Source organism: Chelmon rostratus, chromosome 16 (genome assembly GCF_017976325.1).
Source record: "Chelmon rostratus isolate fCheRos1 chromosome 16, fCheRos1.pri, whole genome shotgun sequence".
In the NCBI taxonomy this organism is placed as follows: Eukaryota; Metazoa; Chordata; class Actinopteri; order Chaetodontiformes; family Chaetodontidae; genus Chelmon; species Chelmon rostratus.
This window is the reverse complement of record NC_055673.1, coordinates 13434716-13459988: the sequence shown is the minus strand read 5'-3', so window position 1 is coordinate 13459988 and position 25273 is coordinate 13434716. Positions and strand designations below refer to the sequence as shown.

At 43.1% G+C, this 25273-nt stretch overlaps 1 protein-coding gene across 2 annotated transcripts; it reads left to right on the top strand.

Moving 5' to 3' along the window:
- Positions 1 to 204: 204 nt before the first annotated feature.
- On the top strand, positions 205 to 24316 carry pum1 (pumilio RNA-binding family member 1). Of its 2 annotated transcripts, none has more exons than XM_041955352.1 (23): positions 205 to 292; positions 4792 to 4964; positions 6453 to 6575; positions 7084 to 7152; positions 8406 to 8508; positions 9319 to 9512; positions 9792 to 9964; positions 10142 to 10406; positions 10512 to 10605; positions 11346 to 11444; positions 11572 to 11714; positions 12008 to 12146; positions 12321 to 12455; positions 12900 to 13199; positions 13294 to 13536; positions 15648 to 15918; positions 18895 to 19024; positions 19239 to 19373; positions 20094 to 20231; positions 20905 to 21030; positions 21243 to 21364; positions 21506 to 21698; positions 22595 to 24316. In XM_041955352.1, exons 2-23 carry the CDS (start codon positions 4803 to 4805, stop codon positions 22724 to 22726), a joined length of 3489 nt encoding a protein of 1162 aa, XP_041811286.1. In that variant the 5' UTR covers positions 205 to 292; positions 4792 to 4802; the 3' UTR covers positions 22727 to 24316. The 2 variants fall into 2 exon arrangements, with proteins under 2 accessions (XP_041811286.1, XP_041811285.1); XM_041955351.1 differs by having other exon boundaries at positions 8403 to 8508.
- Positions 24317 to 25273: the final 957 nt, after the last annotated feature.

Below are 25273 nucleotides of genomic sequence, written 5' to 3'. Positions count from 1 at the left end.
AAGTTATTTTTATACTCCATTAACAAATAATGTGAATGGGGTCGTAACAAAAATCCATTATAAATACACCCTACAATACAAATAGACTACACACATAACAAAGGGACCGGTCCGGTATGGCCCTCCCTCCCCTCCCGGTTGGCGCAATGAACCGCACGCTCTCTCACATCCCTTCCCGTCATGCAGCGCTCTTGCCTGCTCCTCCGTCGAGCCGCCATGTTGTCGGAGTGAAAGCCTGGGGTGTCAGAGAGAAACTGGGGCCGAAATCCGCGACCATCCACCCTCTCCGCCGGTGAGTATCGGTTCCTCCCCGGTCGCGGTAGCACAGGGCATTGTTTATACACGCATCGGTGTAGGTATTGTTGCAATGGCGGATAAGAAAGGGGCTAAAGAGGAGTATTTCGTGAGGCTGAAGCGGCTGCCTCCCTTTCTGCTGCTTGCCTCCCTCCTCCCGTTGTGTCGGTCTTCCGCTCCAGACAGCTCTCGGGCCTTTGTTAGCATCCGCGTCACGGGGACCTGTGGGGTTGCAAGATGGACAGGCAGGTAGAGACCCCCAGGTGTTTATTAATACCGAAATGATAATGTTAGGGGACCGCTGCCTCTGTTATAAACATTGTGTGGATCCCGTGCTTGGCCACCGGTTCGCCCGGGCTGAGCTTGTGTCGGGAGGCCGTGTTATTGTTGGAAGACATGGGCATTGAACCCTCCATAACAGAGCCGAGACTGGCGTGAGTGGACACGAATGCATGAAAACGAATCCCCCGGCAACCATGACGACTCCTTTCACGAAGCTTCTACACATTCCCCTCCGTTTTGATGTGTCATGTCTGTTGGGGGAGAAATGTTTGGTCTGTGTTGAGACACCCAACGTTATCTCATGCTAGCTGCAGGTTGCCTGCTCCTGTTGTCACACCCCTGTCTGTGCCCGGTATGCGGTGGATTGATCCCCGGTATTGAATAATGATTAACCCAGTCAGATTGTGGAACCCAGTTCCTGCTTCCGTGTGCCACAGGTTAAACTTGTAACGTTAGCATCACAAGTCGTGTGCGCTTCGCTTTGGGGAATGGCCACAGTGTTGTGGATTTCCGGGTATTTCTCTACCTGATTTTGAGCTGCAGCGGAGGAAGACAGAGCTAACATTTCCTTGTAGCTGAATGAAGAGTGGAGCAAGAAAACAAACACACGAGTACATATGTGAATGATCACTTGGCAGGCTGGTTTGTTTTTATTTTTGGGGACTGTTCAGCCGGTCAGCTCGTGGTTTTTGTCTTTATGGAGGTGGTGTGTTGCACAGTGGTTTCAGCAGACTTGAGAGAAAGCTGCACGCGTTTGAAGATTCATAGTGTCAGACACACTCTGGCAAAGTTAATTACTGTATATGGCTCAGTGTAAAAAGAACTGCTTGTAATTTCCTCATGGCCTGTAGGGACACTAATGTGAAACCAGTAATTTTAACAGAGATTAGAGCTTGTTGGATAAGGAGAGGTTGTAAAATACAAATTATATCCCTCTGACTGCTGAAAACCACTCAGCTTGTTGTGCCCATTGTTGACCAAGACCACCAAACAGATTGGTCCATGCACATAGCATATTTCTTGGGTTTATCATTGCTCACATAATGACTGTCGGTCCCCCACCCTTAAACCCCGGGTAAATGACAGGCCCCATCTGACCTTTTCAAAATAAGGACTCACCAGTTTGTTGCCATTTCTTGGTAAATAAAGTCAGTAACCTCCCTTGTGCAAATTTACTTATTTGAATTTTTCCCATTTATGCAACACAAATAGGTGCCAAATTATTAGCTGCCCTTATCTTAAAGTAATACACTCTATTACAGTCTGTAACAGTTCATCTTGTTTTAGAGAGGTGTTTGTTCAACTTTCTTGACATTTTGGAGGATGTAGTTTGTGGTGCTGTTGAACTGCATTGTGCTGCACACAGAGGTGTTTCCAATATTTATTCAACCCTCATGGATATAAATGGGTTGGGCGAAATATTAGAGGCACCTCTCAGTATAGTGCAATACAGTTCAACAGTACCACGAACTGCAGCCTCCAAGATGACTCAACACCTGTCTTAAACCTTTTCACGAAACTACACATTATAAACTTCATGAAGTTGCACGACTTCATTTGTTTTAGCTGGCTGTACCTAATAAGCTCACAACTGACCACCACAACACTCTTTTGGTGGTGTGACATACTAACTGTAACAGTGTGAACTTCTACTATGACTGCCTGCAGCGATGTGCAACAGAGTTGGGACTGGTCCCATCCAATATTGGCTCTGGGTGCCTATTCTAATGTAATTCACTTATCAGATATTGGGTTGATGTCACCAATCCACATAATGATCTAGATTAGACCTAGATCTACTTAGTTAACTTGTTCGATAGGTTTTTTTGAGATAGTTCAGATAGTTATTTCTCTGCACAGTTGAGTTGTCAATTTGCCATTGCACTCTTTGAAATTCTCTTATAAATTTTGAACACGTATATCGAAATCTACTAACTAATAGTTCATAATGCATTGCTTTGCTCTTGATTTTGTCAAGGAGTTTCCATAGCAATTTGCACTCCTACACCTGTTTGTATGTGAAGCCTACTTAAGCGACAGTTCAACTATGTTGCTTTGGAATACATTTCAATTTAATGCATTTTAGTATTTTTAGCTGTGGTAATAAAAGGTGCTGTTTGGTTTATTAGAGCCTCATGTAACCTTACTCATAACAACAACAATATTAATATTCAAGAAAAAAGAGCTTTGATTGACAGTGGCAGATATTCATATTCAGGTATCAGATTGGAACTGAAAAAAGTGGATCTTGTACGAGTTTTCATAACAACCAAATTTCTGTAGCGAGAACACCTACAACCAGAGGAAAACACAGTTGTGACTGATATGCAGATCACTTGGATAAGTGTCTCAGTGGTATTTTTGGGTTCTTTACGAAGAGGTTATTTTATGAGATTCCTGTGTGGAGAGCTGTCATTTTTATGGTCTGTTTCACTGGCGTAAGAATTGTAATGTTTAGATCCAGCCACATGCTGCAGTACAGTAAAGTTTAGTCTATCATGCTGAGTGCAGGTCAGCAGTTAAATCACCTGCCTTCTGGGTTGGCTAGTAAAGTCATTCTCTATTTTATATCCGTAACTGTTGATCACAGCTCTCTTGTTCTGATTATCAGCAATTAAGTAGCTTCAATGGCAGGATGCCACTTTGCTCCAAGAATTTTACCCCATCTATTTTTCCATCAACACCAATGCATATGATTGACACTTAAGTCATTCCTAATTTTACACTGAACCTGTCATTGATTTAGACTATTTTTAGATTTTAACCTACATTACAAAGCCACAGGCTACTGTTTACAAAAGTAATTTGTCAGTCATAGCTAGAAAAACCTTTTTTTGCAGTAGTCTCAATTTTAGAAAGCCTGCTGTTAAATACATTGTTTAATTTGCCCATTTTGTGTGTCATGGACAGTTCCAGCTGTTGTCCAACAGTTGAAGAGCCCTGCACAGTTGTTCTTGGTTGCAAAATGAAGATAAATATATTTATTCAGAGGCTTTTTGTTGCCCATCAACCTTGCATCTGCCCACGCTTTGTCGAGAAAATAGACTTGAAGCGTAAATTAAAGCTACAGGTTGTGGTGGCGCCCATGACACGCAGCTGAGACACAAGCTTGCTCTGAGCCGGTGCAGACAGCTGCATAGATTGAAATGAGAGCATATCTGTTTTGTGAGACGTGTGATAAAAAACGCATTTGACACGCTTAAGGTCTAGACACAGAGTTAGACCTACTGTATGATCATTATTAGTGTTCCTTATATGGTTGCAACTTACAAACTTATGTACTTCTTTAGAAGCAATTAGTTGTATATTTACATTACTTTCTATTTTGTTAGTGCTGTGCGAGTGATTTAGTTTCACATTCGAATTGGACATTGCATTGGTTAATCTTACTGAGCAGTCCATTTTCTATTAAAGAGGGACTGTTTTTACAGAGCACTGCAGTGGTGTCTTGCTAGGGTAAAAATGTCTGTACTAATGCAATCTAAAACATCACCACAACAAATCTTACCTTTCTGAATGTTTGAATGAAACTGTTTTCGAGAGATATTGATTCAAGTTTTGTGGTTATTTTTGAGGTTCCAGTCTGTGGTGCTGTTGAATTGTACTGCACTAAAATGAAAGGTGTTTCTATTATTTAGTCTACCCTGACTGATATAAATCTGGTGGACAAAGTACCAGAAACACTGAAGGTTTTTTTTATTGTTTAAAATAGGTGTACCAGTTAAACAGAACTGAGTTGTAGTTCAAGCTACAATATTTGTTGAGATATTTTTTGCATCTCTGGTGTGGCCTGAAGTTGTCTAATGTGGGAGGCCCATTTCTATTCTGAAAACACTGAGAGCTTTTGGCTCTGTTTACTTGAGATTACATAGTGCTTATATTTTCATTCATGTACTGATGTATGAGGGATTTATGGAACAGCAGTACTGACTCTGAACTTTGAGCATAAACCAATTAAGGGAAATGATTAGACAATCCATTTGTTTTACTCCTGTCAGAGTCTTGTATGACTGAGGGTTGTGGGAAGGTAGTTTGTTTTTGTTGTGATTTAATTGCTGTGAACATTAGCTAAGATGGTATAAGGACTTGCAGGTCCAAGTCAGTAAACTCTATGTTAAATTCGTCATCCAACTCATCCAACATTTTGCTTGTTCGGTTTAATGACCGTAAGTATGCCATTGCTTGCAAGTGACAAATGTATTTCTCTCTGGACAGGCTGTGGTGGAATGAGCAGTGTGTGTGTGTTGAAGAGGAAAGCAGTGCTCTGGCAGGATTCATTCAGCCCCCACCATAGAAGTACATCTCCCAGCATGCCCGTGGTGCTGAGCAGCGGAGGACATGCCCCTCCAACTGGGCAGACCCCTCAGGCCACACCCCCCAGCCAGCAGGTAAATCCCACCACCTTGACACTTTTGCATATGTCATTCATTCATTCATGGACAAACATCTGTCAAAAAGGAACACCACACTGTTAATATGTGGCGGTCGAGCCTGTACTCCTTATCGTGTTAGCCTAGTGAAAGAAATCAGTACAATGCAAAACAAACAAACAAAATGGTTGCATTATTGTAGTTGGTTGCGGTCTATGAAATGTTGCATGTGCATTAATTAGCTTTCATTAGCTCATATAGCTAGCACCATCAATACATCAAATACTAGTCATATGGTAGAGCTGGGCGAGCCTTTTGTATCATTTAAATGCTCTTCTTGGCAGCATCATGGTTTACAAGTAAATTACACAATCAGTGGGCAAAGAGTATTAAATCAGAAGGCATCTGTGTTCACGTTGTTGAGCTGAATTTGGGCAAAAATGGTGTGTTTTAAGTTATCGCCTTCGTCTATGCTCGCTTATCGCCGCTTGTCATTGCTTCATTAAAAAAAGCACTGATAGATGAATGAATGAAAGGTTAGGTTAGAGCACCTAACATAGACACCTAATAGTCATGGCTTTGTCTTTATTCTCCTGACCAGTGGTGATGTTGATGTTATATAGCCTTTCATAGTTGCTGCTTTTCAGACAGGCAATGTTCCCTCAATGTTGCTTTTTGATAACAAGGTTAGCACTTCAAATGACTAATCCTGGAAAACACAGTCTTGGTAACTTCTCCTGCTGCACGCTTTGCGTGTGCTGCAAGTGACCAAGCCCAGCTGCTTCCAGGAAATTTTGACTGATTCTTTCATGACAGTTTCTTGTGGGGAATTTTGTGTTTACCCTCTAAATGAGTAGGAGAGGAAGCCAGCCTGAGCTTTGCCAGTGAAAAGAAATGCTTCCTCCTATTTGGATGTATTTGAGTTCATAAAGAGATGATGAATCTACCCTCTTCTCCTTAATATGTTGACATAAGGTCAAAAAAGATGCTTAGAGAACTGACCTTACAAAAAACCCCTGATTATTTCCACCTGAGATTTAATGTCCCTGCAGATTTACCATTTAAAAAGAGATATTGAACAACTAGTGTTCATCCCAGCTTCCCTGCTAGGAGACTTAAGAATGGACTTTTTCATAGCAACACACAGACTGTACAGTAATCCTACTGAAAACGTTCAATCTTTTTATGTAGTTGTGTTCTTGGTATTTGCATTTTGATCTGCCTTTTTCACCCCTGATGTTCCTGCAATTCATAATACAAATACTTGGCTTTTCAGTTACATTAAATTGATGTTGAGTCGTATCTTCCACATGTGTTTGAATGCATGCGTGCAGCTCAAGTTTGGCATTTTCTTTTTTAAATCAACCATGCAAAACGCTGGTGAAAATGTAAAAACCTTGCTGTACATGCATGTTTCCTGTTGTAACTCAGACACACTCTGCCTGCTACTGTTGACAGTAATTCCAGGATAATATGCACGTCTGTCTCTGTGTGTGTGACTCTAAGGGTGTGGCGGGTGCTGGACGTTCCCAGGATGATGCCATGGTAGACTATTTCTTCCAGCGGCAGCATGGTGAACAGCCCGGCAAACATCGCTGGCCCACTGGAGACAACATCCATGACAGCCAGGTGTGTGTGTGTGTGTGTGTGTGTGTTGCACAAGTAGTGACATGCTATTGCAGCACACGTGCTGTTATTGTATTATGTCACGTACTATTATTTGCTTGTACAAAGTTCACAAAACATTTCCACACCAAATCTTCATTCTTAAAATGAATTCCTGCGTAAGCATAAAATCATCCCTTAGACATTAAAACATTAGACATTAAAATAAGTAATTCTGTTTGTAAAATACAGAAAGTGTCAGGGTTAAGGGGAAAAACATCTTTCGTACTTTCAGTTCTAATTTTCAAAACATGGGCATCAGTAGTCATGGAGTGCAAAAAACAGGCACAAAGTTTTAAATGTTGCCAATTTGTTTTTTTAGTCTTAAAAAGTGCTTGAGGCAAAACATTTATGAAGGTAATTACTTATTAACACAGGTAATTAAAGTTGAGTTTATAATTCATACATTGGTTGACTGCAACAGACATAACTTGCCATTCATTCCTTGTTTCACTGTGCTCTCTGTCTGCAGGTGCGGTCCATGGACGAGCTGAACCATGACTTTCAGGCTCTGGCTCTGGAGGGACGTGCCATGGGAGAGGTGAGACATCAGGGTGGATGGTCGGAGTCACGTATGGTCTAGAAGACGGTGGCTCATGTGACCATGTAGTTTAAATACCTCAGTTGATAGTGGAGCATTTTGGGCCGTGGTTACTAGCGGCATGTCACATGAGTTAAGACCTGCAGATTTAACTCAAGGTCATATGTCATTTGTGACTTGGGCACCTGGCTGAATAGATGCATGATGGATTGCTCACAGAGTCGAACCTGAATAACAGGAAAAAGAAATGAATCAGTTGCTCAGTGGAGCCAAAAGTAGTGTGGACTTGTTTTGGTTTTGTTTTTCACAACTGAAAAGCTCTGAAAGATGAGAAGAGGCTGAGCAGAGATGCTTTTAAATGTAAGCTGGTTGGACTGGCTGTTGGCATTTATTAAACAGTCTGTAGTCAGTAATTCTGTTTAATGTTGGACCAGTGCCTACAATTAGTTTTGGCTCATTGAACATAGAGCTGATGTATATTTGCATTTCATATGGGGTGAAAATTGTTTGGCTGTTGTGATGAGATGTATTAACATGTTAGAAAAAAAGTTACATTCTTTGTTTTCACCTAGAAAAGGTTACTGCTTAGGCAGATCATTGTTAATGGATTTTAAGTTCACATGCCACCAAGAGTTGTTGCTTCCTGCTGCAGGAAGATACTGATCACCGTAGTTTACAGAAACAAGGGCTTTTTATAGCAAGAAAAGTGCTGACTGAACTAAAAAGTGAAGAGAGATACGAGCAGAGATATGGAGAGAAACACAGATGAGCTCCTGATAAGATTCTACAGTGAAGTGCTGCAAGCCCAAACTCTTAGAACTAGTTAAACTATTAACTGATGAAAAAAAACGAGTCGCAATTATTTTATGGTTACTCTTGGCTTCAATTGTATGGTAGTGTGTGATTTTGTTTTTGCTCCACTCATCCAGTTAGAATGGCCTATACTTGTTTGTTTGGGGTGCAGTTGGCGGTCAAAGTACTTCCAACAGATGTGTGTATTCCTGGAATCTGCAGTGCAGCACTGACAGCTTACGACACACACACACACACACACACACACACACAGGCCAAAGTAAATGCAAAAGACACTCTGAAGGTTCATAAGATTCGAGGGCCTTTCTGCTCAGCCAGTTATTCAAACTGAGAACTTTTATTTCTTTTTCCCATTCTTTCATTGAAATGTCAGTTTAACTGTTTTTAACCTTGTCTTTTTTCTATTTTCTCCTCCATGTTGTCCTTTGTCTTTGTAGCAGCTGCTAACTGGTAAGAAGTTCTGGGAGACAGATGACTCTGGGAAGGATGGACCTAAAGGGATCTTTCTGGACCAGTGGAGGGACAGTGCATGGGGTGCCTCAGGTACAGGTCTGGCTTACGTTTGTGATAAGGTGGCAGACGGTAGCCTGTTAAGAATGCAGACATGACCATTTCTTTTTTCGCAAGCACATCCACAAACCACCAGAACAATCGCTGTCTGGTGTTCAAAAATATATATTTAGATTCCTGTCAGAATCAAACGCAGATGTCAAAGTGAAATCACCCTTATGTTCTCCCAGATGATGAGATTTTTTGATTTCTGGTGTATCATATCAGCACAATTCAGTTCTTTCTGCCAGTATGATGACAAAAGAACTACCCCTGCATTTCAGTCTGGCACATCACTTATCAGTGAATAGCTGTGGAGGAGCCATGCTTACATTTGTGGAGTGAAATGCTTCTGGTGGATTTAACTTTAAATTGTGCATCAGTCAGCGTATTTCTTGGGCTTTGCTTTCAGGACAGTACAAGACAGTCAGGTTTTCGTGAAACTGTTGACATGTAGTCTGCATTTGCCCACGCTGCTGATGACTTACTGTCACGAAGTATTCCATAATATTAACAGTTTCTGACCTGGTTCAAACATGCCAAGAAGACAGAAAGAAGTGAATGCTATTAAAACATATATCTGGGATCATAATATTAAGAAAATAATACGGCTGATACAACTAAAGTTAAATAAAAGATGTCCAGTTTAAGTAAATAATAAAAATGGTTACAATAATGTATTGGTTACATGACAGTTGTGTGTTGGAAGCTTTCACTTTCATGCCTGAACAGTTCGTGGAGCAAATGTAGCCTTCTCCCCTGTGCATGAATGTTATTTAACTGTCCCTGTTTCTCTCATGGCAGATCACTCAGTGTCTCAGCCAATCATGGTGTCCCGTCGGCCAGGGCAGGGTTTCCATGGTGGCGGTGAAGTCGGGGTGGGCTCAGTGATGTCCCCGCGCTCTGAGAGTGGGGGGCTAGGGGTTAGCATGGTGGAGTACGTCCTCTCCTCCTCACCGGCTGACAAACTGGATTCTTGCCTCCGAAAAGGACCCTATGTGAGTCCTGAAGTCTGTTCTCTCTTTCTGTCCATCAGTGTGGGTCTCATTGCTCATGTGTTGCATAATTACCCTTTGATATTGTTCTTTCTCTTCAGCATCGTTGTTCCTGTTTGTCTTCTGTCAGCCAGTGATTGTCAAATGGGGACATGTCTTTCCACTCGTCCTTGTCACTCTCACCTTCTCACTCTGTTCCTTTGCGTGACTGTCATCAGTCGCTGTCAGGTTATCAGTTTTTGTACTGTATCAGTTATATATCTTGTCGCTCTCATCACACAGGGGCAGAGGGATGGAGAGGTGGAAGAGGAGAAGAGGGAGAAGCCAAAGGCAACATTTGAAGGAGAGAAACTGAAAGAGTTGACAGAAGGTGAAGCTGATGTCATTGGCGACGTCATCAACCCCAATGGGCTGCCTGTGCAGAACGGGCTCGACGTGGACGTCAAAGAGTTTGGGTAGGACTCAGATTTCAGCTTGCTTGAGGGGGTTTGTTTGCTCTAACCAGATGAGGGAAACGTATGTAATTTGAATTGTCTTCTTTTTTACATGGCTACAAACTCAAGTTGAAGTACTTCTTGGTTTACAAACAACCATTAAATATAAACTGAACTCCTCCTTTCTCACCCCCCCAGTCGTCCCCAAGGCAACATGCCAGCCCCTGGCCCCGAGGGTGACCTGCTTGGTGGTCCTGGCGGTGTAGGGGCTGAGGGCCTGACACCCCTGGGAGGTGGTGGAGGCCCCAAACCTCCTGAGGACTTCTCTGGCGTGGAACAAGGTGGTGTCACCATGGACCCCATGGAGTCTGTGATGGAGCCGCTTCAGTTTGACTACAATTCCCAGATGCAGATGGACTCTGCGCCCACTGTGGGCTTATTTGATTACACCAACCAGCAACAGGTTAGAGCAACACGCAGAGAGTCATTTATGAACATTTGGTCAGTAGCTCTCTGTGAGAATCATGTGTATTTAAGTGTCATTCACCTGTTGTTGTGCTGTTTGCAGCTGTTTCAGAGAAACAACGCCCTGGCAGTGCAGCAGTTAACAGCAGCCCAGCAGCAGCAGTACGCCTTGGCAGCGGCACAGCAGCCTCACATTGGTAATAGGCTGAGTGTGTGTATGCATCTGTGGACGTATGAGCAGCCAACATCTCATTTGTTATTTCATATGTATTTTACATTTTCTCACCGCCAGCTGCTCTTAGCTGACACAAGTGAAAGCATTTTTTTTTTTTTTTTTGGAAACACCAGTGATCTTATTTTTGTAGCCTTTGCCAACATTTCTGTTGATTTACTGTATGTTTTGCAGTTCGCACACCAGTTTAGTGGTGATGAGATCACTAAATACCACCATACATCACTAAACACAGCTTTACAGCAGAATGGAAAGTGTAACCACATGATTTAATATCACAACAAACGTAAGACTTACAGTGTGTCCCATAGATTTCAGAATAGGAATATTGTAATTGTGGGAATTTCATGTTTGTCGATCAGTACTATTGGCTCAACGGGTGCTGCAATTCCTGGTTTTTCATTCTAGGGCAAAAGAGCAGAGAAGTTATAAAAAAACATGTTGTTGCAGTCCTGTGGTTACTGATTAAATCTGGATTAATATTTCTCAGGTTTGCTCAAAGGCAAGTACTGCTCAACAAGCCTAAAGAGCCTCTCATTGTGGTCATTGCCTATCCTCATAAATCCGGGCTTCATTTATTGATCAGTATCTCTGTCGTAATTGTGCATGTCCTGAAGTCATTATCATGGTTTGAGGCTTCATTGTAGGAGTTTGTATGAGAAACCTTTTGCATTGGTTCACCTTTTCCCGCCATGTGTTTGTCAGGTCTGGCTCCAGCATTTGTGCCCAATCCTTACATCATCAGTGCTGCTCCACCAGGTACAGACCCCTACGCAGCCGGACTAGCAGCAGCAGCTACACTTGGTGAGATGTGTGTTTTTATTTTCACCCTGAGCAAATTCATGTGAGTGAATTTTCCACATGAAGGAGATGCATAAACACAGACGCGATTGCCCCATTTCACTTGTATTGTTTATTTGTTTGCGTCAAGGTCCAGCAGTGATGCCTCCCCAGTACTACGGTGTGACCCCCTGGGGGGTCTACCCTGCCAACCTTTTCCAGCAGCAGGCGGCTGCAGCCAACAACTCGGCCAATCAGCAGGCGGCAAACCAGGGCCAGCAGAACCAACAGCAGGTCAGTCTGCTGCTCGCCAAAAAACTGGCATCCTGACTGCTACTGGCTCAAGATGTTTCTCTCTGAGCTGATGAAACGTGCATTCAGTCTTACTGATGCTCTACTTGGAACTACAAGCAGAAAACCCTTTGCAGCCTGTGTGAATTATAAACCAACCAGCCAGAAACCTTTCATCCAATTGCTGTTTCATTAGTCACTCCCAGTTTGTGCATGTATGCTAATACTCATATGAACATGATATATCTGTTTAAATAATGACAATGACAAATGCCTCATTTTCTTACTTTGTAAAGGTGATGCGTGCTGGGGGCAACCAGCGACCTTTGACCCCCAGCCAAGGTCAGCAGGGTCAGCAGAATGACCAGCTGGTTGCAGCAGCGGCAGTCAACTCAGCCCTTGCCTTTGGGCAGGGGTTAGCAGCAGGAGTCCCTGGTGAGTATGACACTCTGTATAACTGGTTTCATCGCTCTGGCAAAACTCCCAGCATATCCAGTTACATTTGTTTTTATAGCACAATTTCCAGATCTCCCGGTTATACATATCCAAGTAAGAGGCACAACATCTAAATGCTGAATATTCTTTTGTTGCTGTTTCTTTCTTTCTCAGGCTACCCAGTCCTGGCCCCTGCAGCCTACTATGATCAGACAGGGGCCCTGGTGGTCAACACTGGAGCTAGGAGTGGCCCTGTCCGCCTCATGGCCCCTGCCTCTGTCATCATATCTCCTTCCGCAGCACAAGCAGGTAAGATGCAACGCACATAAGACTCAGCCAAAGATCTGGCCTGTCTGTGTTGTTCACTGCAGCCAACAGGACAGAGAAGGATGTCACGCTCACAAAACAACGGCTTGCACGTTGCGGTCTTTAAAAATATCTTCTGAATGTCCCGTTCATTTAGAACATGCAATTAAGAGATTATGAGACTGTACCTTCGAGTCTAGCCTTGAATTTTGAGAAGGAGTTCCCAGAAGTCGTTGTAGTTTCTGTGAATTTATACACTGGTGTCAGGGAGAATTTGCATTATTTTAAAGATGATGCAAAGAATTGTTTGTGATTTTAAGAAGTTTCAAAAATGCCTTTGTGATGCGTCGGTCAAATTGAATTCCTTCAGTATGACCGTGCACTGTTTATATGACTGTTTACTCAGAGTGAAGCTCTGAAATCACCTGTTCTGTTGTCTCCCTGCAGTTGCAGCAGCAGCAGCCTCCGCCGGTGGTGCCAATGGTGGTCTGGGCGGTGGAGCCAACGGTCCGTTTCGTGCCATGACGTCCCAGCAGCCTCAGCAGCAGGGCGGCCCTGGTGGCGCTCTGGGAGGAAGCTCCTTCTACGGATCCTCCTCCCTCAGCTCCTCCTCCCAGAGTTCCTCTCTTTTCTCACAAGGCTCTGGCCAACCCGGACCAGGTTCTGCCTCCTTGGGCTTCAGCCAGCCCACCTCCTCGTCCCTCGGTGCCACGCTGGGCGCCACACTGGGAGGCTTCGGCACTGCAGGTAGGAATAGATCATTCCCACCAAAGTCTCAAGTAATTAACATTTCGCTGTTCCTCCAGATACTATGATCTAATTTACATCTGTCTCCCTCTAGTGGCCAACTCAAGTGGTGGCAGCGGTTCCAGGCGGGACTCCCTGACGGGCAACAATGAGCTGTACAAACGCACACCCTCCAGTCTGACCCCAATTGGCCATGGAGGCTTCTATAACGGCACCTTGGGCTTCAGTCCTTCCCCAGGCCCCGTGGGCATGCCCCTACCCAACCAGGGCCCCTCCCATTCCCTCACACCCCCACCTTCCCTGTCCAATCACAGCTCCTCGTCCAACCTCAATCTCGGTAAGTGTGTTTAATTCAAGTGTCTGAGATGACCTGTTTCATTGATTGTGTCGTTTTTCACAGTGATGCCACTTCAGTAGCTACTGTGACTCAATGGAGACTGTGCTAATGCTCCTTTGGCAAACACAAAGCCAACACTGTGTTTATGTGCCAGAATATACCAGCTCTTACTGTCAGTCGGCATAATTTACTGCATCTGTCGCTTGGTCTCATTCTACAAAAGACCATGTTTAGCATTTGCAGGACACAGCTGTAAAGGCTCCACCAGTTTCACTGCAGCATCGAGTGCAGTTTTGTTACACATTTTCTGAAGCTTAACATTTTTGAATTTGATGGGATAAATGAGTACTAGGCCAAAACGTTTTTGTACACTCTGTGGTGTAGTCAGCATCAAGTCGTGAAAGTTTGGAAATGCTTGATTTCAACAGCTATGTTTCCAAGGTTAGGAATATGTGTGAATTCAAAGATACTCCCTAAAAAATGCTTGATTTTCAACAGAATGCGGTGTTTCATCTAAACAATCACTCATGTAAACCAAAAACTCTTCAGTATGAAATTAAACAGTCCCATGATGATGTTTGTTCGTCATCTGCTGGCATCGAAATTAACAAGCATTAAATAATGAATGATGATCAAAACTTACAATCAAAGCTAATATGAATAGCTAGTAAAATAAATGTACATTGATTGTTGTGGGTATAACAGATTTCTGTAAACTTTTTTGCAGTTGCATTTATGGTAACAATACAAATGTGTTGATAAAGGCTTTGACGGTGGTTGAATTTTACTCTTAAAAAGCTGTTTGCACCCTAAGTCTTATAGCTGAGGAGGAGTGTATTGTTCACAGATCTACATTTATTTTGTAATGTAAGATGTGTGTAGTTAGATGTTAACATTACAGTTTTTTAAAGTAGTGTTATTGCCTAGCTCCAATCGACTGCTGTTCCAGTGAACAAGATTTTCCAAAATCAAAGAATAAAACGTGACAGCAGATTTGTAATGCAGCATGTTTTGAGGGATTTATTACTGGCTGAGACTTTTGTTGCTTCCTGTGCGTTTTCCATGATTGACAGCTGGCAGAGTCAACTGTACCACAAACATTCAAGTGTGATGAAACAACAATCAAACAAAGTGACAGAGCCAAGTCGAGACGTCGTAATGACTGTGATAGATTACATAGCATTGGCAGTTTTCAAGTCTTCAGAGGTGTCATGCTGCACAGATTAGAACTGCAGTAAACAGCTTTTGAAGGGAGGAAACGGTTCACAGTGCAGTTGAGGATATCAGGGCTCAGACCCTAACTGGAATTTTGGATATACTGTCAGATTTCATATAATTCTCCGACATCAAAAATTAAGGGTTTAGCTACGGCTGGTTCAGATGTTGCTTGAGAATACTTCAGTTTTATGTGTGTTCATCATTAATTTAATCTCACAGGTTAGACTTGTATATGCTTATTCAACACAATCTAATGCAGTTAAAGAGTGCATTCGTCTCTGTTAAGAATGTATTAGAGAGTTGTTAATGTCATTAGTCTAACCCTAACTTTATTGGATTGTAATACTTTCAGTGTACACAGGAAATTTCTTTTCTCAGTGTGGGCTATCTGAGTATTGAGCCAATGCTGCCATCCAGTGCCATGTTTCTGTGCTGCATAGCTCTGATGCAATTTTCCCAATACTGTCTCCAAAACTGAGTACTGCAGTGTCATCAATTAAAGAAATGATCCATGTTAACCCATGCAAGTAATCATTGCAGCAGCATTTGACATTTAGTGCAATGACAGAGAAATTCATTTTCTTCCTGCTTTTAAGAATTGGCATGCACCATGGCAAACTAACAAAAAGCTCATTCGAAATGTCTGACTTGTCTTTGGCACCATAGGATGAACACGTTGCCGCCATCTGGATATTTACATGTATATATGAGAAGAAAGTTACTGACCTTCATGATCTTTGTTGTGTTGGTTTTCATTGTTTTTGGCTCAGACCTTGTGTTTCTATAAGATTCTTCTAATCCTGGAACTTTTCTTGAGCACTATTGGACTATTCCTTAGAATTTGACCAGTGCCAGTTCCAACAATCACCTCCCTGTTCTCTCTGACCCCACAGGAGGCCTGACCAATGGCAGTGGGCGTTTCATCTCTGCAGCCCCAGGAGCGGAGGCCAAGTATCGCAGCGCCGCCAGCTCAGGCTCCTCCCTCTTTTCACCCAGCAGCCAGCTGTTTCCATCGTCACGGCTACGCTACGGCATGTCTGACGTGATGCCGTCAGGCAGGAGCCGCTTGCTGGAGGACTTCAGGAACAACCGCTACCCCAACCTGCAGCTCAGAGACATCGCTGGCCACATCATGGAGTTCAGCCAGGACCAGCACGGCAGCAGGTACACACACGCAAATATCACTTCAACCTAAAATACACAAGACAAAAAACACATCAGCAAAACACCAATAAAACATTAGGATTCTGTGCACAGCTCAGAAACAGCTCTTGTAAGGTTACCAATGATTTACTATTCGCCGCTGATTCTGGACCTTGTTCAATTTCAATTTTGCTTGACTTGAGTTCTGCGTTTGATACGGTCGACCATGATATCTTTTTAAATCACCTTGAAAACTGTGTTTGCATTAAAGACACTGCTCTTGCCCGGTTTCACTCCTACCTCTCTGACAGATCTTTCTCTGTGTAATGGGAGAATTCTCCTAAGACTCGGTGGTTTCATCATTGGTGTCATGTTCTGCCGTGACATGGATTTTGCAATACCATCATTACCATGACAAATGTTTTAGCATATTAAAATAACACGGTTCACTGTGGTTCCAATAACACGCAGGTAGGGGGCTACGTACATATTCGTAGAACTGGAGAACATCCAGTAACTACTATTTTCCTCACGATAACAACAACTCCAGTAACACAACAATGCGAAAGGTAACGTTACTAGCAATGCATTATGAATTTTTCCGTTATTGGCTGCAAGAACCAACGCAAAAGTTGCCATCTAGTCCGACCATCCGAGGAAGTGACGACACAGTGGATTAGCTTGATGGAAATGTCCCCACAACAACAACAACAAAACTCAGACTATATGTGTGCGCTAATCATTTCACTTCTGACTGCTTTGAAGGCCAATACATAGCAGGATTCACTTCAAAATTTAAGCTCAAGGATGCATCAATACCAGCTTAGAAACATAGTTATGCTTAAGTAGTGTTTAATATTGAGGGACAGTCGAGAGAAACTGTGTGAACGTGAAGCCTCATTTCAAGCCAATTAAAAATCCAGAGTTGTAGGTTGGATGTGTGAAATGTTTTTTCACGTTATCTCAGTTATCCCCACACTTCATACAGCAACACAAGCTCAGCTGGTTTTGCTGTTACAGGAAAGGCCCCTGTGCTGCGTGCCGTGTGTCTGTTGCTGCTGTATGTAAATGTACTTGATAGACATGCCCCGTGGTACACTGATTATTGCACTTGTCAAATAATTGCTGTTTTCCTAATCCTACCCCTTGTCCAACTCTGAGAGTGAATCACATTACATTTACTAAATAACCTACATTACGGGACAGGATACTACATAAGTAGACCTATATCTCATTTTCATTCCTATTTGGAGCCAGTAAACATTGGAACCTGTCCTCAAACACATTCAGCATTCTACCTATTTAGACATACAAATCACCAAGGCACTACAACCATGCTTTCTCCAACTTAAGAACCTTGCAAAAGTTAAATTTCTTATCTAAAGCAGACCTTGGAAAAGTCATCCATGCTTTCATCTCGTCACGTCTGGATTATTGTAATTCCCTGTGTTAGATTGTGGACTCAGCCACAAGGCCATCTCCCGTCTCCAGCTCGTTCAAAACTGGGTCACCAGACTTTAAACAGACTCCAAGTGACAAGACGGTATCACTCCCATCCTTGCAATGTCACTCTGGCTACCTGCTAGGTAAAGAATTGATTTTAAACAGACCAATTACTTCTACCTACATCATAGATTTACTTGTGCATGCCCGATGAGCCGAGCCGCTGCCTGAATTCCTAAGGCAGGATCCTCCGAACTGCTCCCACAGTATGGGTTAACACCGGAACCTTTATTTCCCATAATGCCAAAAGAGCGTCATCTCTGACTGATACATGCCCATATCTTTCAAACTTGAAGTTCCCTATTTGCAGTGCAGGCTTTTTGTTAAACTTGTTTCTCTCCAGGCTCAAACTGAGATGACACTTGAGTTATTTTCTCACACTTGGTAGAGCTCCTGCAAACCGGCAGACTGCCCTTTTAAATTTCTGACATTTCAAATTGTGATACTGTCTGTGGTCACCAAATGTTTGTGTTGAATGTCAATGGATGTGTCTCACAGTGGAGTGTGGCGTCACTGCTTTCAGCTTGACAACACATTTCCCTCGCCATTTGTCAACTTTCGTCTGAGACAGCCCGGAATCTCAGTGCACAGGTGCCTTAAGGCAGTGCTGGAAAACAACCCCGGTCAAGTTCACAGTTGAGTGCTGGATCAGATTACAAAGATCAAAGAATGTGAACAGACTGGATTTTCCTAATATTTCAAAGTTGCAGTCCTCAGGCCATTCCTCTGTCTGTGTGTTCTCCACAGACTAGACTATCCTGTCATATTTCAGGTTCATACAATGCGATACAAGTATAGACTCTAACTCTCTACCGCTGAATAGAAAAGTATTTTAAGCAGTGAATGTGACACTGCACACTGACATAAGTATTGATAGCAGAACAAACATTGATATGTTACCATCTCTGCCTCTTTCTGTGAAACAGTCCAGAGATGTGCTAATTTGGAGGGCAAGGGGCCCTGGTGACCACTCTGGGGTCCTGGTTTCTGGGTCTGTCTGGGTTAAACCAGATGCAGACTTTTCCACTGAAAAGATCTATTAATACGCCATGACGTCTACAAATTCCAGACATATTCTTTCCTCAGTCTCTTCAGCATCACTGTCCTTTTTTATCTCTGCCTTTTGCCTGGCATCCATCACTTCACCTCACAGGCTATTTTCTTCATTCTCGTTGTCTTATCTCCTTTGAATTTCATCTCCTTTTGTCTGACTGTTCCCTCAGGTTAAAGATATAGGAGCAGCACTCTCTCTCTGTCTTTGTACATCTGATTCACTTTATTGCTCTCTCACTGTCTGATGTGTTTGTCTTCAAGTTCATCCGAACTTTGTGAATCCCCTTTATACACTAAATGGGTTTTAGGAGAGCAGGCTGTATACTTTCTCATGAGGCCTTTATATATTGCAAAAGCTAATGAAAATGAAGAATAACAAAACAAAGTAGGAAGGTATCTGGGGCTAATATAATGCTTATCCTCTCTGTCTGCCTCTTCAAGGTTTATCCAGTTGAAGTTGGAGCGAGCCAGTTCAGCGGAGCGCCAGCTTGTCTTCAGTGAGATACTGCAGGCTGCCTACCAGCTCATGGTGGATGTCTTCGGAAATTACGTCATCCAGAAGTTCTTTGAGGTGTGTGTGGAAAGTTGGGTCATTATCATCGAAGTGTGCCAAACTTGATTTGAGTCACCAGGATGAAATTCATGTTAAAATCACAATGATTCTCGCGAACTGCGCCTGATTTTCATGTGCTTTGTGGCCTGGATGAGCATGTAATGTATGCAGTAATGTGTTGTTTATTAACAAATGGCTTAGAGGATTTACAGGCTTATTTTGTGTGTTTCAGTTTGGCAGCCTGGACCAGAAGCTGGCTCTGGCAGAGAGGATCCGAGGTCATGTGCTGTCACTGGCCCTGCAGATGTACGGATGCAGGGTCATTCAGAAAGCTCTGGAGTTCATCCCCTCTGATCAGCAGGTCATTGTAAGTACACTGGTTGTCATTGTTCTATTAAAGTTAAAACAATAGAAACAGACTGCACCTTTGCACTAAAATGACCTTAATTGAACTTACCCCGCCATTGCTGTGTTGTGATTTTGAGTTGTCTAAAAAAAAAAAAAAGAAGGCAAAATATCCGTTAAAGTGTCCATGTGCTCATAATTCAATCCTGAACAAGGGTGTATTACTCATGGATCACTAATTTCTGTTTATATAGCAGAATGCTGCATCGATAAAGAGGTGTGCACCTCACTCTGAAGTGACATTTTTCATCTACATTACGGGTTTTATGTTGGAGCTGCCTCGTCTAGCAGTAGGTTCCTTGCAGGCACTCTATCATCAGCGATGAATGAGGCTAATGATACCACAGTTTATATGCAAATGTTGAACTGCAGGTGGTAAGATAAATGTAGGTGAATATCAACAGGAAATAATTTTGCCTAAATTCTGCAGTTTGGGGCAAAGGTGTGTGTGTGTCGGTGTGCATGTGTGTGTGCGAGAGAGAAGGGTATCCATCTCTCCTTAATGGGCCTCAATAGATTTCTCCAGGGCAACCGTTCAAAGCCCAGTGTTATTTGTTGGGATGAGAGCCACTGTGAAAAATGAAGAGAGTTTGGAAAATGCTTTCAGGCAATATTTGACTTCTCACAAACAATTACATGTCCCTCTCCACATTCTCCCCCTTCCTCCACCTCCTCCCTGCAGAGTGAGATGGTGCGGGAGTTGGACGGCCACGTGCTGAAGTGTGTGAAGGACCAGAACGGTAACCACGTGGTGCAGAAGTGTATCGAGTGTGTCCAGCCTCACGCGCTGCACTTCATCATAGACGCCTTTAAGGGACAGGTGGGTCCCCTCTGTGAGCGCTCACACACACACACAGAATATTTCCACATTCAATCACCGAAGCCTGCCGGTGCTTGGCTGACATCCACACACACATACGCTTACTGGTGTGCACTCGCACACTGTCGCTGCCTCGAGGCACCAAGCATATTGTCACCGCCAAAGTACATAGACACACGTACTCAGTCCTTTCCAGGGACAGGGTATGTTGCCATGGCAACAGAAACCTCAGCCCAGTGGCGACAGCCATCTTCTATCCACCAGCTAAATGTCACATTAGCATAAAGTGTTAAAAGAAAGATTTTTTTGTACTCATGCATGTCCCTTTTGTTAAATACAAATTAATGGTTGTCATGGCGTCACTTTGACAGTAACTCTCACTGATGCGTGAATGTCTGCTTCTCACACGTTTGCATGATGTGCAACTGCATGTTTTTCACTCACTGGCTTACATTTGCGTCGCCATAAGCATTTCGGGAATTTCCTTGCCTGCAGGGGTGGGCTGGGTGTGTGAAAGTATGCCTATGATCATTTGATGCTGTAATCCAAGCGACTCTCTGCACCTTTAAGTGTTTGAGTAAAGGTAAATTAGTGTGTTGAACTCACTGAGCTCCAGCACCACTTGGTGTGCATGTTGAATAAGTAAAAATGTGCAATTATGTGTGTCTCTCAGGTTTTTGCCCTCTCCACTCACCCTTATGGCTGCCGAGTCATCCAGCGCATTCTTGAACACTGCCTTCCTGAACAGACGCTGCCTATACTAGAGGAGCTCCATCAACACACAGAACAGCTTGTGCAGGTAACACACACTCACACACACAAACTAGCACACGCTGCCGCCTTTCGTCTTCCACCAGTCATGTTATTCAGGGTAATGACACCTCATGTTGGCTTAAATAAAGATTCTCTCAGTCCAGATTTTTGAAGTTGGCTGTGTGTTTGTGACATCAAAAGCACCAGCTGGTGTCCTCACGTTGTAGTTAATGTGTCTGTGTGGTTTGTTTTATTTAGGACCAGTATGGCAACTATGTCATCCAGCACGTTTTGGAGCACGGCCGAGCTGAGGATAAGAGCAAGATAGTGGCTGAGATCAGAGGCAATGTACTGGGACTCAGCCAGCACAAGTTTGCAAGGTAAATTCTAGGGCTAACCCACACGAGGCTTCGGTCTTATCTTCCCTCCTCCATCGAAAAAGATTTTTCTTCCGTTACAATTTCAGCCAGACTCTCCTCTTCTTTCTAAACGTTTCTTCGCGCTTCACGCTCATTCTCTAGTAACGTGGTGGAGAAGTGCGTGACCCATGCATCACGGGCGGAACGGGCAGTGCTGATAGACGAGGTGTGCAGCCTGACTGAGGGCCCCCACAGTGCCTTATACACCATGATGAAGGACCAGTACGCCAACTACGTGGTGCAGAAGATGATCGACGTGGCCGAGCCCACCCAGCGCAAGATCGTAATGCACAAGGTAAGTGGGAAGAAGAGCGTCATACGCATCCCGTCAAAATGCTGGGATAATTGAGGGTGGTTCCAAACCTCTTCAAGTCCAATGTTTTTACTGGAATTGTTTATAAACTCCTGTGAATGGAAATCTTGCACCAGACAGATGTGACATACTGGTTGATGCTGTATGGGGGAGGAGAGGAGCGTTCAGGCATGCAGGTTCTTACAATTAATATCTCATTTGAAATATGTGCCCTTTTTAACAATGAGAGTGTAGTCATTTTTATTATGAGCATAATGTTTTGTTCAGCCCTTTCAGTCAATGATTGTGAACATGTTTGTAGGTTAGAGTGCAAACAAGGCAAAAGCTGTTATTGTTCCACAAAAAATATCACATATCAAGACTGAAAGCATTTTTGTTTTTAAATGTTATTCACAATTATTTACTGTTGATGTGTAAGAGGGACCACTAAAACTCAAAGTAATGTCTTAAAAGTATTTATTTTGACAAATCTTAAAATGGACTGGCAAGCAAAGCAGAAGCAGAGACCAGCTTTTAATCAATGTGATTAATTTTGTTTTCAGTGACTAATTGTGTCAGCACTAACTATCAACTATAAATATCCCTGAAGGAAAAAAAAAGCACCATTATGTCAACACATCCACCCAACCCCTCGTTTACCTGCACATCAATAAATCTTAATCAGGTCACTGGTGTCAATGGTTCCCTAGGCAACAGCACAGAAGCTGACATAAGCAATCATTGATTTCCAAATAAATGGTGTTGGTGTTTTAAATGTCGGCAAAGATGATCCAGATTTTTTGTTGTTGTGTGAAACGCCTAAAGGGGAGTGTTGGAAGTGCTCACCGTCCATATCCATTTTGAACATGTTCAACATGTGTGTTTTTGTCTCTGCACAGATCCGGCCCCACATTTCCACCCTGAGGAAGTACACGTACGGAAAACACATCCTGGCCAAGCTGGAGAAGTACTACATGAAGAACGGCGTTGACCTGGGTCCGCTCTGTGGCCCTCCTAATGGCATCATGTAGACCGACTCCCCCCTCCCCTCCAGCCTGAAACCATGTCTACCACCTTATCTACCCCTCCCTCCCCCCACCCGGCCCCACCCTCCTGTCCCTGTCTGACCATTCAGAAGGCATCGTTCCCTCTTTCCTCCTCCAAATCCTACTCACCGAGGACGTCGAGTACCGCTCGTACCCTTGTTTCCATGACAACCCTTCGGGAGGAGCCTGTTGCTACAGGCAGCCTTAGTTTTTGTCAGATTTTGTTGCCCCTCCCCCACCCGAGCCCAGGCCTTCTGAACTGGGGGAGGGAGGGCAGGGAGTGGAGAGAGGTGAGGCCTGTTCCACTCATCGCTCCACTCTCTCCTTTTTTTGTTTGTTTGTTTTCTCCTTTAATTTCCTCTCTGATGAACTTAAAATCATTTCACTTTTTGCTACTGCTGCACACACAATCCTAGTGTCCCCCTCCCCTCCTCCCATCCTAGCTATTTACCACTATGAAATGGAACGAGTATTTAATTTGTTTGACGTCACAGAATCATAGAGGAATACACACACACACACACGCACACACACACACGCCATCAGCTAACCAGCAGACAGATCATTTAGCATGGGAGATTCGTTTTCTGGTCTTGCTTCTATAAATATAACGTGTATACTTGGTGTAGACCTTTGCATATATATATAAATATATATATAAAACTTTGTAGTTTTTCTGGGTTTTGATGTTGAATCTGTATCTATAATGTATCCTAGTAGTGACCACATACTTCTGACTGTATAATTGTACATTTGTAAACCCTTGTAATGTAAAAGTGCTTTACCACCCTTTTTGGTATGAGAAGAAAAAAGAAAAAAAGCTCACTCTGGAAAAAAAAATCTTAGAAAAAAAACCTGTGCATTTCAGTGTATATTCTCACCTCCTTGGTTGTGACATATGAGTTGTTGTATATTGTAAATTGTAATATCAAATTTTTGTTTTGAAAAGCCCTTTCTATACAGCGTAGTACTTGTACAAAGATTCGCCACGCTTGGTTTTATCTTTATCTTGTCACTGCTTAACTTAAGACGTCGATCTCCCACTGACTCCCAATTGGACACGTTATGTTAGACTTAGTGGTGTCTTCTGGTTTATGTTGAAGGTTTTGTTTTTTTGACCTTTTTTTAAGATCTTTTTATAGGAATGCTTTACCCCATGAAATGTGTCATGTGTATGGGTATGCTGTCTGGGTGGGAGAAATAACTTTTACTCATTTAACCCCCCACTCCCCAAAACCCCTTGATTACCCATGACTGTTTTCAGAGGGGTAAACCCATGGATTGTACAGAGGAGATTCTTGTGTTTTTTGGCATTTCTCTAGTGCTGTAAGTGCTGTATCATACTGTCTATGTCCTTTTGGGTGAGAGAGGCAGCCCGCCACCGCGCGGTGTACATTTGGAGCAGCCTTGTGTATATTTACTACGAGCACACCTGTAACCATATGTGTATAGTTAACAGAACCTGTGTATGCTTATTGCCTGGGCAACTATTTTTTGTAACTCCTGTTGTAGATTGTCTCTAAACAATTGTGTGATCTTTATTTTGAAACCAAACTGAACAAAAAAACTTTGAAAATTTAACTGTCTCAAGTGTGCTTCATTGTATGTTGCAGGCGCTCACAGGGGGCAAAAGGACACAGCAGGCAAACCTCATCTTATTCAAAGTGTCAGGCAGTCTGTCTGTTTCAGCCATATGAACGAATGTGTCTGCAGCATGCGACGACACTCATGAGTCAGAGCAGGGACCGGGGAGCTTGCTCCTGATGCTCCAGTTTCTTCAAAAATGTGACTGATTAATGAGGCTGGCATCTTAGCATGGCATGGCCCTGACTAATGGCAACCAACAGTGATCAGTTACAGTAATAACTCCCAGTTAGGAATAAGTTAGGTTGCAGGCATGGATACAGATAACAGTGGCTATTACTTTGATTCAAAAGCAAATCAGATAATTATTCATATGAAGACGACTGGATGAGCAATAGTGAAAAGCTTTCTCATCACTACAGGCAGTGAGTGAGTGGTGTTTGTGTTTGAGGAGAGAACAAAAGAAAACTAACTCCACACAGTAGCTTACCACTCTGATTATTGTACTTCTGACATGAGTAATAACCCCAAAGTTTGCAACAAGAGATTATCAGACTACACTGCTGTGTTGAGCAGGTGTCTGAACAAAACACAGCACCTGCGGTCCTCTGAGGAAACATGAGGATAAACTAAACCTGTCCAGCTTTTGTCTGGAACAGAAACAGCCTGGATGTTGCTTTGAAAAAGAAGTCGGGTTGGGCGCGATGCTGGTGGCAGTGATCCCGTGGCTTTGTTGATTTCTTAAGGCGGATGATATTAAAGCCTGAAGTAGTGAGGGCGCAGCACTTCAGTGATTTTAAACCACCTAAAAAGTAAGTTGAGGCTGTGGTTGGCTACAGTAGTTGGACCCGTAGGCTGTTTTTTTTATGGATTACATACCGGATAAAAATGGCTTTACCCAGGCCTCTGACACACAATAAACACAGGCCTCTGGGGCCCTTGGGGGTT

What these genes read in the sequence shown, in the direction of transcription:
- pum1 (XM_041955351.1), top strand. Translation starts at nt 4,803, where the DNA reads ATGAGCAGTGTGTGTGTGTTGAAGAGGAAAGCAGTGCTCTGGCAGGAT. An exon ending in GTGGACGTCAAAGAGTTTGG is followed by an intron (nt 9,965 to 10,141) that starts GTAGGACTCAGA and finishes TCACCCCCCCAG; the next exon opens with TCGTCCCCAAGGCAACATGC. An exon ending in CAGGACCAGCACGGCAGCAG is followed by an intron (nt 15,919 to 18,894) that starts GTACACACACGC and finishes TGCCTCTTCAAG; the next exon opens with GTTTATCCAGTTGAAGTTGG.